The 16,590-nt window shown below is 39.9% G+C and overlaps 1 protein-coding gene and 1 long non-coding RNA gene across 3 annotated transcripts in view; one reads left to right on the top strand and one right to left on the bottom strand.

Annotated features, from left to right (window-relative positions):
• The first annotated feature begins 1,464 nt into the window (after positions 1 to 1,464).
• On the top strand, positions 1,465 to 12,389 carry ROPN1 (rhophilin associated tail protein 1). Its single transcript, XM_006905575.2, has 5 exons — positions 1,465 to 1,580; positions 3,351 to 3,468; positions 4,716 to 4,877; positions 9,902 to 10,077; positions 10,597 to 12,389. Exons 1-5 carry the CDS (start codon positions 1,465 to 1,467, stop codon positions 10,661 to 10,663), a joined length of 639 nt encoding a protein of 212 aa, XP_006905637.1. The 3' UTR covers positions 10,664 to 12,389.
• Positions 6,083 to 16,590, bottom strand: part of LOC107196289 — a 13,152-nt gene continuing 2,644 nt past the window's right edge. For both annotated transcript variants that reach the window (XR_001517680.2, XR_003048577.1), the window contains exons 2-3: positions 8,759 to 8,934; positions 6,083 to 6,361 (exon numbers count right to left, since the gene is read on the bottom strand). This is a non-coding gene — a long non-coding RNA (uncharacterized LOC107196289). The remainder of the gene's footprint in view (positions 6,362 to 8,758; positions 8,935 to 16,590) is intronic.

Raw genomic sequence — 16,590 nt, 5'->3', positions numbered from 1 at the left:
TTATTTATCCACTTTTCTTATGCTTTCCCTTCTCCTTTCTTACCTTCTTTTGGTTGGATCAAATTGTTTTGCTGCTGCTATTTTTAATTCCTTTTTTCTTCTCTACTAGTTTGGTAGTGATATTACTTTTATAGTAATTATCTTTGAAATTTTACTATGCATACTTGCATATCTGACTTTTTACGAAGTCTGAAATTAATACTCCTCTTCCTCCAAATAAAAGAACATAAAAGATAAAGGAATACCACTAACCTGAGGCCACTTTAATTTTTTGTTTTGAGATTTTCCAACCAGCCTGGTGGTATCAATTTAAAACTTAAACCTAGTTCGCGGCTACAAACTCATAAAAGACAATCACAGTTTCCAACAAGAAACAACAATGGAGATAGATTTCTGTGCCCCTTCCCCCTGCCAGTAGGCAGATATTTTGAGTCCCACCCTTTCACACTAAGGGTGAGTGAACATTGGAGGGTCTCAAGTTTCAGGGGTGTGGGGGAGGGCTAGTGGTGTGTAAGAGAGTCTCTCAGTTCAGCTGTTTACTTTTTGTGGGCCCAAGACCTGCTCTGCCCGTAACTTGCCTGGCCATTTGTCTAAAAGGTTCATGTTCCCAGCATCTCCACTTGCCCCTAATTTCATTTACTTACGATTCTGGTTTCTGCTTTACTTACTTCATTTGGCACTTGAGAGTTTTCCTCTATCTTTCAGCTTAAGGCAATTTGAAAGGTATAGTTTGCTGGAGTTTGTCTAACATCTAGGTGTTTTGAAGAAAGAGGGCTTTTCAGAATATCTAGACTCTTTCTCTACTAAAAGCAAACAGAATCTTTTAATCTGTTATTTGTATGTAGAGTTGTATACAATTTTTGGATTTTCATATTTTGTTTCAACTTGTTCTGGAAATTTTTGAGTGAAGTGTACAAGTTTTCTCTTTTACAAAGTAGTTAAGTACATACAGATGTAAAGAGAGGTGTTCATCAAATGGCTGTTTAATGATTATTTTTATTTGGAGATTACCTAATATCATAATAGAGGATTCAGAGTAAATTTGGCTACAACTCTTATTCTGCCAATAAGAGTTGATGTGACATGAAAGATGTTCATGATATGCTGTTGAGTAAATAAGATGTTTTGTATGACATCATTCTTTTTTGTACAAGTATATATTTATATTGAAAAAATTCTGGAAGCAGACACCCAATATTTTTGCATGGCATCATAAGAGGATAACTTTGCTTGCTTTTTGTTGATCACTACTTTTTAATGAACAAGTATTACGTGTGTTTTTATGTAAAGGGCAGAATTATTTACAACAACAAAAAGGGATTAGTAAACCACTTACTAACCTCTGGGTTGTGTAGCAATAGAATGCATCTGTCTTTTGGGGTTGTGAACTCCCCAATATTGAAGATGTCAAAGATTTTCTATTTCTTTACTATGTTTTTCCTCTGCCAATAGGTCATCCAATCAATGCCTCAGACGGATAAGCAAATATGCATTCCCCCGGAGCTGCCGGAATTGCTGAAGCAATTTACCAAAGCCGCCATTCGGACACAGCCGCCGGATCTCATCCATTGGGCTGCAGAGTACGTGCTCCTTTCTCACCTCCAGTCCCTGGTTCCCATTGCAGGTGGAGGTGGAGGAGGGAAGGTCTTGGGAAACTAATAGGAGGTTGTCATGGCAGCATCCTAGGAGTTGGGACTGATTAGCATAATATTTGTGATGTTCAGCTCTCAGCTTGATTTGGTGCTTTAAAATCCACACACAAATCCATCAAATTGGGCAAGGATGAGATGCCCTTCCTTACGGGAAGCAGACTGAGCAATAGGACACCAGGGAAATAAGAGGAGTGTCCTGGAGTAATCAGCAAGAGTTAGATTGTCATATCACACGAGCACACGCACACAGCACCCTGTCCCTGCAAGTCCCGCCCCTGTTCCAGTAGAGTTCAGAATCCTCTTGGGGTTTAGCGGGCCCTTCTCTGGTGTAAACCAGGGAGTCCTCGGACCTCACCACTAGGTGGCAGCAGTGCACCTAAGGGAGCGGGGCTACGAGCGGGCGGGATGGATCGCGTGGGACCGGTGCAAGCTGGTTCACTGCTTTCAAAAGGCACCTTCCTCCACTGCTTGCCCCAATCGGAGACATTTTGTATCTTGTTTTTTGGGAAACTGTTATTCTCTTTCGTGTTTCTTTCAACCGACTTGTTCCCTCAACAACAAGATGTCCACACAGTGCACACTACATTCCGGAGAAAGGAGGCAAAACAGAGCTTCGAGGGCAGTAGAAGCACCTGGTCTGGCTGAAAACAGTGTGCCTCTAACACAGTCGCCCTTTGTCAGGAGAGACTACCCAGGGGCTGCTCAGTGGAAGGTGCTTACCCAAAAACTGCTGGCCAGGATTGAAACAGCTTTATATAGAAAGCCTCTCAGTTTTGAAATTGCTTCTTAGACGAAGCTACTGCTTGAAACTGGGAAAACTCTGGCTTGGGGCAGGAGTTGGGAGTTAAGCGGACCATTTTCAGGCTATTTTTACTGTTTGATGACCTCCTTAGTAGCATTTCAGTGGGAAAGGGGAATAAGAGAGGCCATTGAGTGGAGCTGGTGGATTGGTAGAAGGGGAGCATGTCCTCAGCATGAGGTTGAGTAGGTGTATTGAGCAGGTGGTGGGAAGGTGGTAAAATCTTGAGAAGGCATACAATAGAATCTAAGAGGAGCCTTCCAGGGGCTCGGATCCAGTGTGCTCATGCTCCTAGGTTGGACGATGATGAACCTTTTTCGAATGGAAGGGAAATAAGCCAGCGGTGCTCATAAAAAGAGACATGAATGGAGTTGTCTTACTAGTAACGAGGCTTGTTTAGCTTTCCATTCTGAATTTTATATATTACCTCAAAGATTGAACTTCATCGTCAGAAGACAAATTTCTTTTGGCATCTGAGACTGATTTTGTTTTATACCATACAGTAGTTTAAAACCCCATTTTATTGTTCTTGTGCTGCTGTTTTATAGCAAGAAAAATGATATTTCTTGGTATCGTCCCTGACATTTATGTAAGAAAACATTCCACTGTTGTAGCCTGCTTGCTCCCGTATTGTATCGTTTGCTATAAATTTTTTAGATATCCATGAATGATCAGTTTGTAGTTCAACTACAGTGAAAAAAGGAGAGGACCTAAGAGCACTCTCCATCTATTCAGACACAAAAAGCTCTTCACAGATGGTTTTATGTAACTTACAAACCTGCAGCATTTTAGAGCAAAAAACTCCGCAAAGTCTTTCCAAGACAGAATATAAATTTAATTCATCACAAGCAAGAATGTCCCTGCACATGTGCTGTCAATGAAGAAACTTTTTCTTGTAGGTATTTTGGGGCTATGTCCCAAGGAGAGATTCCTCCAGTGAGAGAGCGTTCTGAGCGAGTTGCTTTGTCCACCTGGGCAGAACTTACACCTGAGCTGTTGAAGATCCTGCATTCTAGGGTAAGGGCCATACTTCAGTGTCAAGTGGGAATGCAGAGACAGTGTTGAGGCCAGGTGGGTACAGACAGAAGCCCACCATTCCCTCCTCAAGTCAGCTGGCCACTCAGCATCATCCTAAAGTGCATTAAGCCATGCACTGAAAGTAACTCTTCCCTGGGGGAAATAGGAATGATACTGAAGTGGGCAGTAAGTTAAGTTATCAGCAGGGTCATCCCAGATGTCCCTGAAGCTGGTAGAATGCCCAGGGGCCCCATGAGATGCTAATCCCTTCTTTCCGGAAAGTGCAGGTCCACATCTCTTAACACTATCCCTTTCCTGATCAAGACCATAAGATGAAGACAATCACAGTTTGGAAGGGGTGTGTCATCATTCCCCAGTTATCCCAGGTGTGGACATAGCCTAACTTTCAGGGAAAACCCTGCCTCTCTTTACAGCCACATTATTCTGGGAGCTGCTTGCTGAATGGATGAGGAAGTGTGGTTTAGTGCCACTATACCCTGCCTTAGGATCTAGGACAGAGTGGTGTGGAGGGAGTCAGGATTGATTTAGCCAACTGTCAGAGGTTTAGCATTTCTCTAGGATCAGAGGGCCAGAGAAGGTGTATTAGGTTTCACCAGGGTATCTACACCCTTATCACATTATTGGCCAACAAGCGGCCATTCATTCCCTTCTCCTCTCAACCACCCGGCAACTTGTGCGGTGGACAAGGCGCAGTCTGAGGTACCTGGAACCGAACCACATGTGGCATACAGACCACAGACCCCATGTTATTCCTGGGAAACGTGTGCATGTGTGGGTGCATGTGTGGTCCAGTGCAAAAAATTCAGTGGACTCTAGAGGCAAGAGATAACATCCAGTTTTAGTTTCACCACTAATTTTAGTCTCAGACAGTCTTTTGCCCCTTGGTTTCATTTTCCAGCTGCACTATCTGTCTTACAGGGACAACCAGGAATGAAACAGCAGATAATAAAAACATCAGAAAGAAATTAAAATATAAATGTACATGTTCCCCATAATTGGGACAGCTGAAGTTAAAATGATTAAATCATATATCAGATTGTTGTTTACTGGCTATTTCTATACCCTTGCAAAGAGAAGTGCCAATCAGAGTCCCCTTTCTCCCTCAATACCCCCATCCGTTGCTGTGTGCTGCAAGAATACAGGGCCTTGCCTGGGCAGGTGTTTCTCAGGGCATGCTCTCCTCCTGTCCTTCATTCTCTGTCTTGTATCTGTCTCTTGCCCTGCAGGTTGGTGGCAGACTGATCATCCATGTTGATGAGCTGGCCCAGATGTGGAAGGTGCTGAGTCTACCAACAGATCTGTTTAATAGTGTGATGAATGTGGGCCGCTTCACGGAGGAGATTGAGTGGCTGAAGTTTTTAGCCCTTGCTTGCAGCTCTCTTGGTGTCGTAAGTTCACTTTAATGCTTTTTGTCCTTAAGAGAAAGTTTCTCTCTGGGCCTGGAAGGATAGTGTATCTATACACACAGTCAACTCCCCAGGGCTGATGATTAGCTTGCCTCTTCTTTATACTCTTTCTCCTGTCTGAATTAAGTCATTTCTCCACTCATCAGCCAAAAGTAGAGGTTAGGAGGAAAGAGAGGAGAAATCTGTCATTAGGCTCTGGGGAGAGGTTGACTTAAATGTGGCTTTTGGTTTATTTATGAATTTTAATCATTGCACCTAGATTTATTTCCATCACCACTTCACTCCCTCCATTCATATTCCTAAAGATAATCAACATCCAGTTGTAGAATAAGATTCACTTGAGTGCCAGACACCTAGAAGATATACCAATAAGACACTTTTAGAAGAGGTGCAGCATTATAAAAAGATATTTGAGAAGCATATTTGGATAAAAAAATCAGAGACAAGAGAGCAGGAAGGGAGAGATGAGGCTATTTCCAGACTTACAGTTATGACATCATTATGGATACAGGGTCCTAATACAAATTAATGCCTTCTCCAAATTTGACTTGGTTTACAATCAGAAAAGCCATTTTCTTGTTTTAAAGAAAAAGGTATTGCAACCAGTTTATATGTGTGTGTGTGTGTGTGTGTATTTAAAAGCTTTAGGTAGCATACGTGACTCACTCTTGTTAAACACTGTTATAATAAATTAAATAAAATTAATCAGAAACATGGTTTTTTAAAAGTCTTGAAATACATACAAGTTTAAAAGTTAATGAGAAAATTATTGCCTCTGCCAAAACCAAATGGCATGAGAAGGTAGTTTGAATCATTTGGTTTATCTAAACACGATCTTGTTCTTTCATCTCAAATAGGCTTGAAATGCATATTTGACATTTTAGCTTCTGGGAAAAAGTACCAGAAATATTGTAGTCCAACTTTCCCTATGGGTTTTCCCTGCAATTTTCATCATAATCATTTCTTTAGAGAGGAGAGGAGAGGCCATTCCGTGGGTTTTTTTGTCTTCGTTGTTTTTTATAGCAACTTTATATAGTGAATAAATTACTCTCCTCCAAAGAGGAGAGAAAAATTCAGCAGGGGCAGGCGAGTTGCTAATCATATTTCTGTGGAAATATCCCCAAGAATTGGGGGAAAATCACAGAAGAAAAAAATAAAAACTTGACACGTTTTATCAAAGAGTCACGAATTTATTCACACCACATTCAGGGATGTTAGGGGTGATCTACCCAACTCACAAAGGGTAGAGTCAGAAAATAAATAGATTCAATTTAATCCAAGAATTTTCACCAGATACAATAACTAAAACAGCTTTAAGGTAAATCGTCCAATCTCTCAGGTTTCTCTTCATTGCTCCTCTCTTTAAGATGGCAGTTGAGTGTATAAAGAAAGCAGTGACTTTAGGACCTCAGAGCAGTCAGGTGAAGCGTTTCCCAAGTCTCTCGGTCTTCTCTGGCACCTCTGATCTGCATGGAAATAAATATTTGTCTTGTAGTCGCTAACTGGAACTTAAGTCTTTGGTTTTTCCTCTCTCACAGCACAGAAGTCTCCACTGGCTCACCTGTGTTCCTGTGGTGCTCAGGGCATCCTTTAGTCTCTTCTAAGTTGCCCTCATCCGTTGCCTGGCCTCAGTGTTCTACTTCACAGCCCCTCACCACCTCGTGAGATGTCTGAGTCTCTCCTGTCCAAGTATCTCACAATAACCAAGAGTGACTTTGGAAAGCCAAATTCCAACACTCCCTCTGCTTAGCTCATTATGTAGCGGCTACGTTTTCTTTGATATGGCTGCCTCTCAAATTGGAGAGGGGAAACCATAAGGTGAATTGTATCTTTCTATCTCCTTGCTAAAACGAGGAGGTTGAATTAGATGTTCCATGAGATTCTTTTATCTCTCGCATTCTGTGATTCTTTTCTCCCTCCTCTGCTTCCACTGAGACACTCTCAGGCCCGGCTCTGGATAACAGTGGACCCCTCCAATTCTGAGAGGTCTTGAGGTATCTGAATTTGCCTCTCATTATTTCGATGTCAAAGAATACTTAGAGGTGAAGTCAGCCTGAAGGTCTAGTCTGTAAATAAAGGGTGCCCTATGAATCCAGGAAACAATACCATTATACCCACTTGTTTCATATTGGACTATTGCTGGGAGCTTAAATGTGGGGGTGGTCAGGGTATCACCAGCTGGAGGAGGATTTGCATTCTAATTAATCCATACATCCTTAGACACAAGCCCAGAAATTCCTCCTTTCTTTGCCAACTCACCAGTCAGCCATCATCTCTGTTCCATTTAGAAAATTCAGTTCCTTCTGTATAGAAGAGTCTAATGGCAGGAATTTTAGGTAGCAGGTGTATTTACCCCAGTCTTGAGCTCTGAGTCTACCCATGTGATTCAAAATGCTATAGCATGCAGACCTGCATTCCTCTTCCTTTTCAGCTTTCTCTTTTTCTAGGATAGCTTACACAACCTCCTGTTCCACTGAGACCAATTACATAAAAGCAATCATGTAATCGTGTTCATTGGAAGGAATGATGTATTTTATTAGCAAATAATTCACTTTCTGAGTCTTTCATCTCTAAGTTTGAAAATGTGGCTCATAAGATGCTTAAAGGTTATCTCTTATAAGGGGATTCCTATCTGACCAAAAAATCTTACGCGACAGAATACAGATTTCTGTTTACATTAGATTTATTTAAGTTAACCAAAAAACTCCAGACCAGCAAGTTTTTTCATCCATTCATCCATTTAGTAAATCTTTTAAACTATTCTAAAATCTTATGAGAGCAATAGAATTTGAAGGTTTGTTGTTTGAAGCATCGATGAAAGGAGTTTGGGATAGAAAGCATCTATATTAGTTTGCTAGGGCTCCATAACAAGTACTGCAGACTGGGTGGCTTAAATGAGAGAAATTTATCTTCTCACAGTTCTAGAGGCTGGAAATCTGAGATCAAGGTATGTCTGAGACAAGTCTCATTTGGCTTGTAAATGGCCATCATCTCCTTCCTTCTTCACGTGCTTGTCCCTCTGTGTGTGCATCTGTCTAGTCGCTCTTGCTCACTCTCGCTCTCTCCCTTCTCCTCGTCCCTTCTCCCCTCTTTGCCTCCCTCCCTTGCTCTCCTTCTTGCTCTCTATCTCCTCTATCTCTCCATCCCCCCTCTCTGTCTTCTAATCACCTCTTCTTATAAGGACACCGGACCTATTAGATTAAGGACCACTCTAATGACTTCATTTTAGCTTAGTTCCCTCTTTAAAGGCCCTGTCTTCAAATACAGTCACATTCTGAAATATTAGGAGGTGTGGGGCTTCAACGTATGAACTTTGGGCAGACACAGTTCAGCCCTATAACAGCACTCCAATTTGGGTATGACTGCAGGAAGAAGAGAACAGAACAGAGGCAATAGGAGAATAGGGTTTTTTTATTTTTTAAGAGAAGCAAGAGAAAATGAGCTATGGACGGAAATTATGACGTTCAGTGAACATGTGCTTGCAAATCTACCTAAAACCATTGGCATACTGACCTCATCTCACATACTTGCCCTCCCATTCTCACTGACAGCCTCTTACCCAGTTTCCTGTATGCCCAGCCTTCGAACCTCCCTCACAGAAGTGGCCGGCGCACTGCCTCATACACGGCTTCACAACACTTAGCAGGAGAGGACTCCCAAGGGCAGGAGACAGGAATTAAAAGTGGCTTGCTGCAAACCTAACATTTCTTTGCCATCCATGGCTTATCATTTTAAAATTCAAGTATATCGAAGATTCAGTTTCATAAAACAGCAACATTTGTAAATGTAAAGAAACAAAATTTAAATATTAAATCAATTAAAATGAACAATTAATTAATTAATACAATAAATGTGTAAATTACCTGCCATCAGGTAAAACTGTCACTCCGGGAAGATGGGCCAAGTTTATTCAGCATCCTCATATATACCTCCTGACATACAGACTTACATTCCTGGGTACCACACATCACAGTTAAAGAAGCACCATGTGGATATCCATTACACTTGGGGAGGAAGGGGACAGAAGAGCAAACAGCAACTGCAAGAGAAGAACAATGCCGGCCAGTTTTAGCAGCTGCTTGTTCATTCACCCAGTTCACCACTCAGGACTAATTTTTCCCTGATCCCTGGAAAGTATGTAAGGAGAATCTGCACATGTTTTAGTAAACTATCAAGATATATGCTGACCTATCTTTGCTAATCCAGACCTAAATAATCCTTTGAATCATTTCTTTTCTTTATCCCATCATTTCAAAACCTATCCTTTATTCCAAGGATAGGTTTATTTAAAGACAAAGTAAGTAAAACCTCAGTTCTGAACATAATATTTTAATGTTCAAGTTTCATTGTAAGGAGTGTTTGCTTCTGTAGCAACCCTTCCATTAAACCTTCTGGCATTCATTTATTAATTTTTCCCAGAAACTACAAGGTTATTATTATGTCATATAAAGTACTGGGTGGTTCTGATTAGATGGATCCACATGTTTTAGAAGAACTGGTTTTTATCATGATGTTCAGTGTCACTTTTCTTGCATCTGGGACTCTTATCTTCCCAAGGAAAGTGCCCTTCTCCCACCCCCTTTCCACTCCTGTGGCACGGCTCCAAGTAGCTCACGGGAATATGTAAGCTAAACTAATCACCTCATCCCTTTGAAGATAAGATTGGAGAACTATAAGAATATAGAATGCAAATCAAATTCTCTTTTAGTAAGGCTATTCTGATAAAAGTAATAAATATCTTAAAGTATTCAGCAGTTTATAAACTTAATTCCTTGAGAGTAACCCTCCAACACAGAAAGGAAAGGAATATAAAAAAGAGACACCCAGTAGATCAATATATATTTTTTTAATTAAATGACATTTAGGTCTAAAAATTCACTTTCAATAATATATCATCCCAACTTCATTTTATGAGAGTAAAACTTTTCTTTGTAGTATCTAAACTGATCTTAGGAATCTAGTCTGGAATAGTGACTTTATCTTCATTCCATTTTATGACTTTATAGACTATTTCCAAAACTCTTAAGATAGTGTGTGAAGTTTTATCATCTGACCATGATGGTGGACCTCCCAGGATCCCTTTCAGTACCTTCCAGTTTCTCTACACATACATTGCTGAAGTGGACGGGGAGATCTCTGCATCGCACGTCAGCCGAATGCTAAGCTACATTGAACAGGAAATGTAAGTAAACTTTTACCAACTGGAGGGGAAAGAATATAGGGAAAATAAATCTAGCAGATCAAGATAATATAGTGAGGTTACTGTTACACTGCTCTAGGAACAGAAATATCGTGAAGAAAAAGATAAGAATCTGAAAGAGAAAGGATGGAGGAAGAATGGTGTAAGACAACCGATTCTTAGAGTGCTGCTGAGACCAGCAGCGCAGCATCACCTGGGAACTCTTAGAAATGCATAGTCTAAGGCTACACAGTGAACGTACCCAGTCAGTTGGAAACTCCAGGGCTGGGACCCAGGTATCTGTGTCTTAGCAAGCCGTCCAGGTGACTCTGGCTCATGGTCAGGTTTGACCAGTGGGTACCAGTGGAGGAGGAAGAGCAGGCAGTCAGGAGTTAAGAGAAAAAGAGGGTGATGAGGATAGGAGCCATAGCAGAGTTCCTTTAGAGTGCGAGTCCTTTATATTCTTTCTTAAGATTAATTGTTAAAAGAATTAACCCCAGATATATATTTTTTCCCAAACAGAATTGGTCCTGATGGTTTAATCAAGGTGAATGACTTTACCCAAAACCCTAGGGTTCGGCTGGAGTAAAAGCACAATTTTGGCAATTTTAAAGGAAGATACAGAGATGATTGTGCTTCAGAATGACTGAATCCCACACACCATCCAATGTCCATTTTCTTGTACAACTGGAACATGCTAATAAACAATTAAGCAAACATGAAATCGAAAATGTGTAGAATTAAGATGTAAACGTATTGGAACAAAACACATTAGCAGAAGATTAGAATTCTTCCCACACAGACACTGAGTAAAAGTGGCTGAGGAAGCATGGATAGAAAAATGCATCTCGAGTCAAAACCAAATTGGCAGATTTTCAAAGGTAGAATGTTAACCATATACAGTTTTGATGTTTTTGATTATTAGGCATAACTTAGATGAGTATCTTTTCCATGGTTAATCCACGTTTTTACCAGTTTATTTCTCCATTTTTTTAGTACGATGCTAATCATTCATTTATTCATTTACTCACCGACTTTTACTGAGGTGGGCTATATACCAGGGATAAGATTGCCAGATAAAATAAAGGACACCTGGTTAAATGTGAATTTTGAATAAACAATACTTTCTTAGTTTTTTTCCTCCAAACTCGGCAACCCTAGGAAGGAACTGTGCTGGGTTCTGGGCATATACAAATAAATATATCTGAATTCTGCCCTCAAGGAGATCACGGTCAAACACTAAGACATAAACTTCAATCACTTTAATGCAGGCAGCCCCAAGAAGTACTCATAAAGTGTTTCAGAGATCAGTATTAAAGTCAAAAGATTTGCCTGACATCATATATAGATGTTTGGGACCCTCTCAGGAAAATCCCCTGCATGAGTTTAAGACCTCTGACAAGGTTATAGAAAGATTTTTCTTTCTCCCAGGAGGCAGATGAGATTACCAGGCTGTGCGGCTATTGTTCTTAAGACAAGGTGTGCCACAGTTGCTGGATCCCTTCTATCTGTAATACTATTCCCTCCTAAAAGTGGTTTTTGTATGAAAATCACGTTAGCTTGCTTTTTCTAATATACATATATCTCTTTACTGAATTGGGGAGAAATTTGTCTATTAGTGTCTAAATAAGTAAAAGATCATGATGGCATATCACCATAGGCATTTGATTTTGACTTAGAATGAAACAATAAAGAGCTGAAACATATCCTATCCCCATAGTCATTTGGCTTCACCTGCAGGGGCGTGGCAACAACTAATCCTCCTGCTGTCTGACATCTTAGCCAAAGCAACCTATCATTTGCATCCACTCTGGGACCTTAAGCTATTTGAAAAGGCTGAGGCACTTACAGGTGAAACCTGGCACTGTACTTCATAAGGGCAGATTCTTCACTAAGTTCTCATCTGTCATTGGCCGATGGCTGCTTCTAGGGGTATTAACTTTTTGGTATTTCTGGTTTGCCCAGCTCATGACCTGAACTTGCTCCTTTTGCTCCAAACAAAAAAAAAAAGCTCTCAGGTAGGAAGGCATATGGAATGTGCACCACCAACATCTGCTACAATGCCTTACAGAGATTTTCAGAAATCATTTAATTTGCCTCAGTCTCTCAGTTTCTCTTTGATATGACTTTGCCTGGAAGTAAAGAGTGCAGGGGAACAGAGGTAACAGCCCCAATTTGAAAGATCTTAAGACAACAAAGTTCATAAACATAATAAAAGCAATAAGGTCCTTCGTACATTTGAGAAAACAGACTGAAATTAGAAACTCACCCTCAGTAGCCCTGAGCATAATCCCTCAAGGATGAGGCTGTTGAAATCCCAGCCATCAAAGTGGGTACTGCACACAGATATGAAGTCATTGATGGTACTGTAGCCATCAGTTAATACTAAGCACAGTAGGCAATACCACTGTGGCACTACTGCCAATTGTTCATTTCTAAACCACCACTTGGTGTCCGTCATTTTCCTCCTCTCCTGCTCTGGCTCACTGTGGCAATGTTTCCTCTAAGTTGCTGATATTGCTAAGTCCAAGATGCTCATCTGAGACCCAGCCTCTATAACAGCACATCTGCCAAAAAACCCTGCTTTAGCAGTTACCCTAATGGGAGAAATGAGCTTTTCCTTCAACTTGCTCTATGCCGTATTAACAATATTAATTAATGAATAATATCATATTAATGATAATAGCCAACATTTATTAAGGACTTACTGTATGCAAACAAGCCACTGTGCACAATGTATGTTTGACATACATTCTGAAATATTTTTTTACAATCTGACCTGACAAAGTCAGTACTATTATCCCCATTTTATAGATGAAGTAACAGTCTTAGAGAAATTAAGTTGTTTACTGTCACTGGTAAGAGGGAATTTGAATCCAGGTCTATCTGACTCCAAACTTATACTGCTTTGTATGCTCAATGCCTTTTGTAGTATGGCGTTTTCCCACAGAAGCAGCCTCTGAGACAAGGATTTAAGTGCAAACATTTTACTATCTGGGAGGCAATCCCAGGAACAGTGGAAAGGGAGTAGGAAAAGTAAGACAGTGTTAGGAAGAAAGCCAACAGAGGGTATATTATCAAGCAAGTTGTCCTTGGAGTCCGATCCTGCTGGAGCCCTTTGGGAGACAGTGTAGAAAGTCCCTCCGAATTATCCCAACCTGAGGGATGAAGGAACTCGACATCCATCATTGGCTAAGGGAAGATTCCTCACTGAGTTGTCATCTGTCATTGGCTGATGGCTGCTTCTAGGGGCATTAACTTTTTGGCATTTCTAGCTTGCCCAGCTCACGACCTGAACTTGCTCCTTTTGCTCCAGGGAAAAAACAACAACAACAAAAAAACTCGGGTAGGAAGGCATTGGTGTTCACTATAAACAGCCTTTGAAGGCATATAGATGGGGCACCACCAACATCTGCTTACAATGCCTTACAGAGATTTTCATAAATCAAATTTTTAGCATTATAATCACTATTGTTTCTCTACTCAGGTCAGGCACAAGTCCACAGAGGCTGCAGGGCAGTAAGTGACTGACATTGTACTGTATTAAAATCACACCTGATCCTCAGATCTGGCCTATTGTCCCAAACCAACTGTTTCTTCCTTGTGATGAGATCATTCTGAAGGGGCTCTCTTAGTCTCTCCTGCCAATAGACCCTTGTCAGACCAAGCCCACTGGCCTTCCTATTATGACCAGAAATACTTGAATCCTAGCATGACTCTGGTTAAGCTGTCAAACTGAGAACCCTGTAACATATGGTTTGTATTTCTCCTTTACGAAGAAAAACATTCAGGAAGCAATAAAATTAGGATTTTATCAAGAAAAAGAAGTGGGCTTTCTGTTTCCTAAATTGAGCTATTTTGATTAAAGAAGACTGCAGATACATTTAAAGTTTCAGTGGGAAATGCAAAGACTATGGCTCCATTCCATTTTCTCTGTGCTCCATGCCCTCTCTCTGATGCTCTTCAGTCAGACACCTCACTATCACTAGTTAACTGACAACTTCCAAGATCACCAGGGCAACAGAAGGAGCTGGACACTTGACTGTGGAAAGCTGGTTTTGAATTATTTAAGAATAGGATTCTTAAACCTGAAATTCTGGAAGAGGATCCTGAATGCTTCTGATAACATTACATATATAGATACACACACACACATAAATACGTTTCTGAAATGTGCATATTAGCATTTTTTCTGAGGAAAAAGTGCAAAGCTTTTAGCAAATTCTCAAAATTGTATATGATTTCAAAAGGTTTAAGAACCGTTAGATTAGAAATAATTCCAGAAGATACCAAATGGCCTAAGGAGAAGCAATATAGCAGTCTTAGATCTTTCCAAGCAGAATTGAGCTCATACTCCCTCCCTACATTTATTATCCCATCCATAGCCTCTTGTTTTTTGAATCTTGTATTCTGGCTATAAGTCTCAACAGTGTCTTTAGTTTAGATTTTCATATACTTTTCAATTTTGGTTGTTTCTTATAAACTGGAATATGGTTAAATATAAAGAGACTTTTACACTTCAGAGGTGAGCCAATTGGAGTAGCCATTGGTCCATTGCACTAAATTATAAAACACTGCCTAGACCAAGCAGAGCCATTAACTATTATTATGCTAGGGGGACCTAAACTTCCACATCAGGCTCAAAGGGATGAGCCCTGGATAATCCTGATTCTCGGAGCATTCAAGTGCCTATCAGCTTCAATGCACCAAAGAAGTCCAAATACTGGTTGGTTCATTTATTTACTCAGCAATTTAAAAATTCCTACTATGTGCAAGGCATTTCGTTAGGTATTGGAATATTATACTGAATAAGATATGGTCCCTGCTTTCATAGAGACTAAATTCTACTTGAGAAGGCAGACATTAAATAACTAATAACACAAATGAAAAGTAGTGTTATAACATCCTAGTATGGGGCATACGATCTAGTTAGTGGGAATGGAATAGAGAGGTAGAAGGAAAGGCTTTCTTGAAGCAGTAACCTGAGCATGAACTCAGAAGCCTGTGACTTCAGTTACCACAGATGACTGAGAAATGTGTATCTGTAGCCCATACCTCTCCAACAAGCTCCAGACTCAAATATCCACTTAATAGCATCTCTTGGGTGACTCCAAGGCACTCCTAATTAATAAGTTCCCGAATTAGTTCCTAGTTTACTTTTTTTCCATAATAAAATATTGGAGGAAGTGAGTTCATAAACTTCCCTACTAAATATGGATCTCTCACATCACCTATCCAAATGAAAAAACTTAGAAATCAAGGTCAATGTAAATATCTCCCCCTTGCCTCACTTCCCAAATCTATCACCAAGTCTTGTCCGATTCACCTCCTTTGCAGAAGCACATCTCTCCTCTTCATCTTCCCTCACCCAACCCTTCACTCCCAGCTACCAACATATTTCCTCTGGACAATATGGTGGCTTTCTACGAGTCTGATTATGATAGGAAACAGAAGAAACCCTCAACCGAGATTTTAAAGATAATTTAAAAGTTCACAGAGATGTGGATGAGGAAACCAATAAGGAGAGTTGAGGCACTCAGAGTCTAGCAAACCAGTCTTTCATGATTAAAACAAAAACAAAAACAAAAACAAAAACAAAAAAACCACTCAGCAAACTAGGAATAAAAGGAAACTACTTCAACATAATAAAAGCCATATGTGGAAATCTCACAGTGAACATAATACTCAAAGGTGAAAGACTGAAAGCTTTTCCTCAAAGATCAGGAACAAGGCAAGGATGTCCATTTTTGCCAATTCTATTCAACATAGTACTGGAAGTTCTAGCCAGGCCAATTAAGCAAGAAAAAGGAACAAAAGGCATTCAGACTGGAAAGGAAGAAGTAAAATTATCTTTGTTCACAGATTATATGATCTTATATGTAGAAAATCCTAAAGATTCCTCCAAAAACCTGTTAGAACTAATCAATGAATTCAACAAAGTAGCAGGATACAAAGTCAACATAAAACAATTAGTTGTGTTTCTACACAACTAACAATGAACAATCTGAAAAAGAAATTAAAACAATTCCATTTAAATATCATCAAAAAGAATAAAATACTTAGGAATTAACCAGGAGGTGAAAGACTTGTACAATGAAAACTTCAAAACAATGATAAAAGGAATGGGAAAAAAATGCAAACACATCCCATGTTCATGGATTGCAATACTTAATATTAAGATATTAATGCTATTCAAAGTGATTTACAGTTCAATCCCCATCACAATATCAGTGATGGGCTTTTCAGATATTGAAAAACTCATCCTGAAATTCATATGGAACTTCGAGGAACTCTAAATAGGCAAAGCAATCTTGAAAGCGAACAACAAAGCTGGAGGATTCACACTTCCTGATTTCAAACTTAGTACAAAGCTACCATAATAAAAACGGTGTGCTACTGGCATAAAGGCATACATATAGACCAATGGAATAGAGAGCCCAGAAATAAACTCTTACATATATGGTCAAATTATTTTATGAGAAGAGTGCCAAGACCATTAAATAGGGAAAGGACAGT

The sequence above is a fragment of the Pteropus alecto genome, unplaced genomic scaffold, assembly GCF_000325575.1.
Source record: "Pteropus alecto unplaced genomic scaffold, ASM32557v1 scaffold251, whole genome shotgun sequence".
NCBI lineage: Eukaryota > Metazoa > Chordata > Mammalia > Chiroptera > Pteropodidae > Pteropus > Pteropus alecto.
The sequence above is the reverse complement of the archived record's forward strand: the minus strand, read 5'-3'. Positions and strand labels throughout refer to the sequence as shown.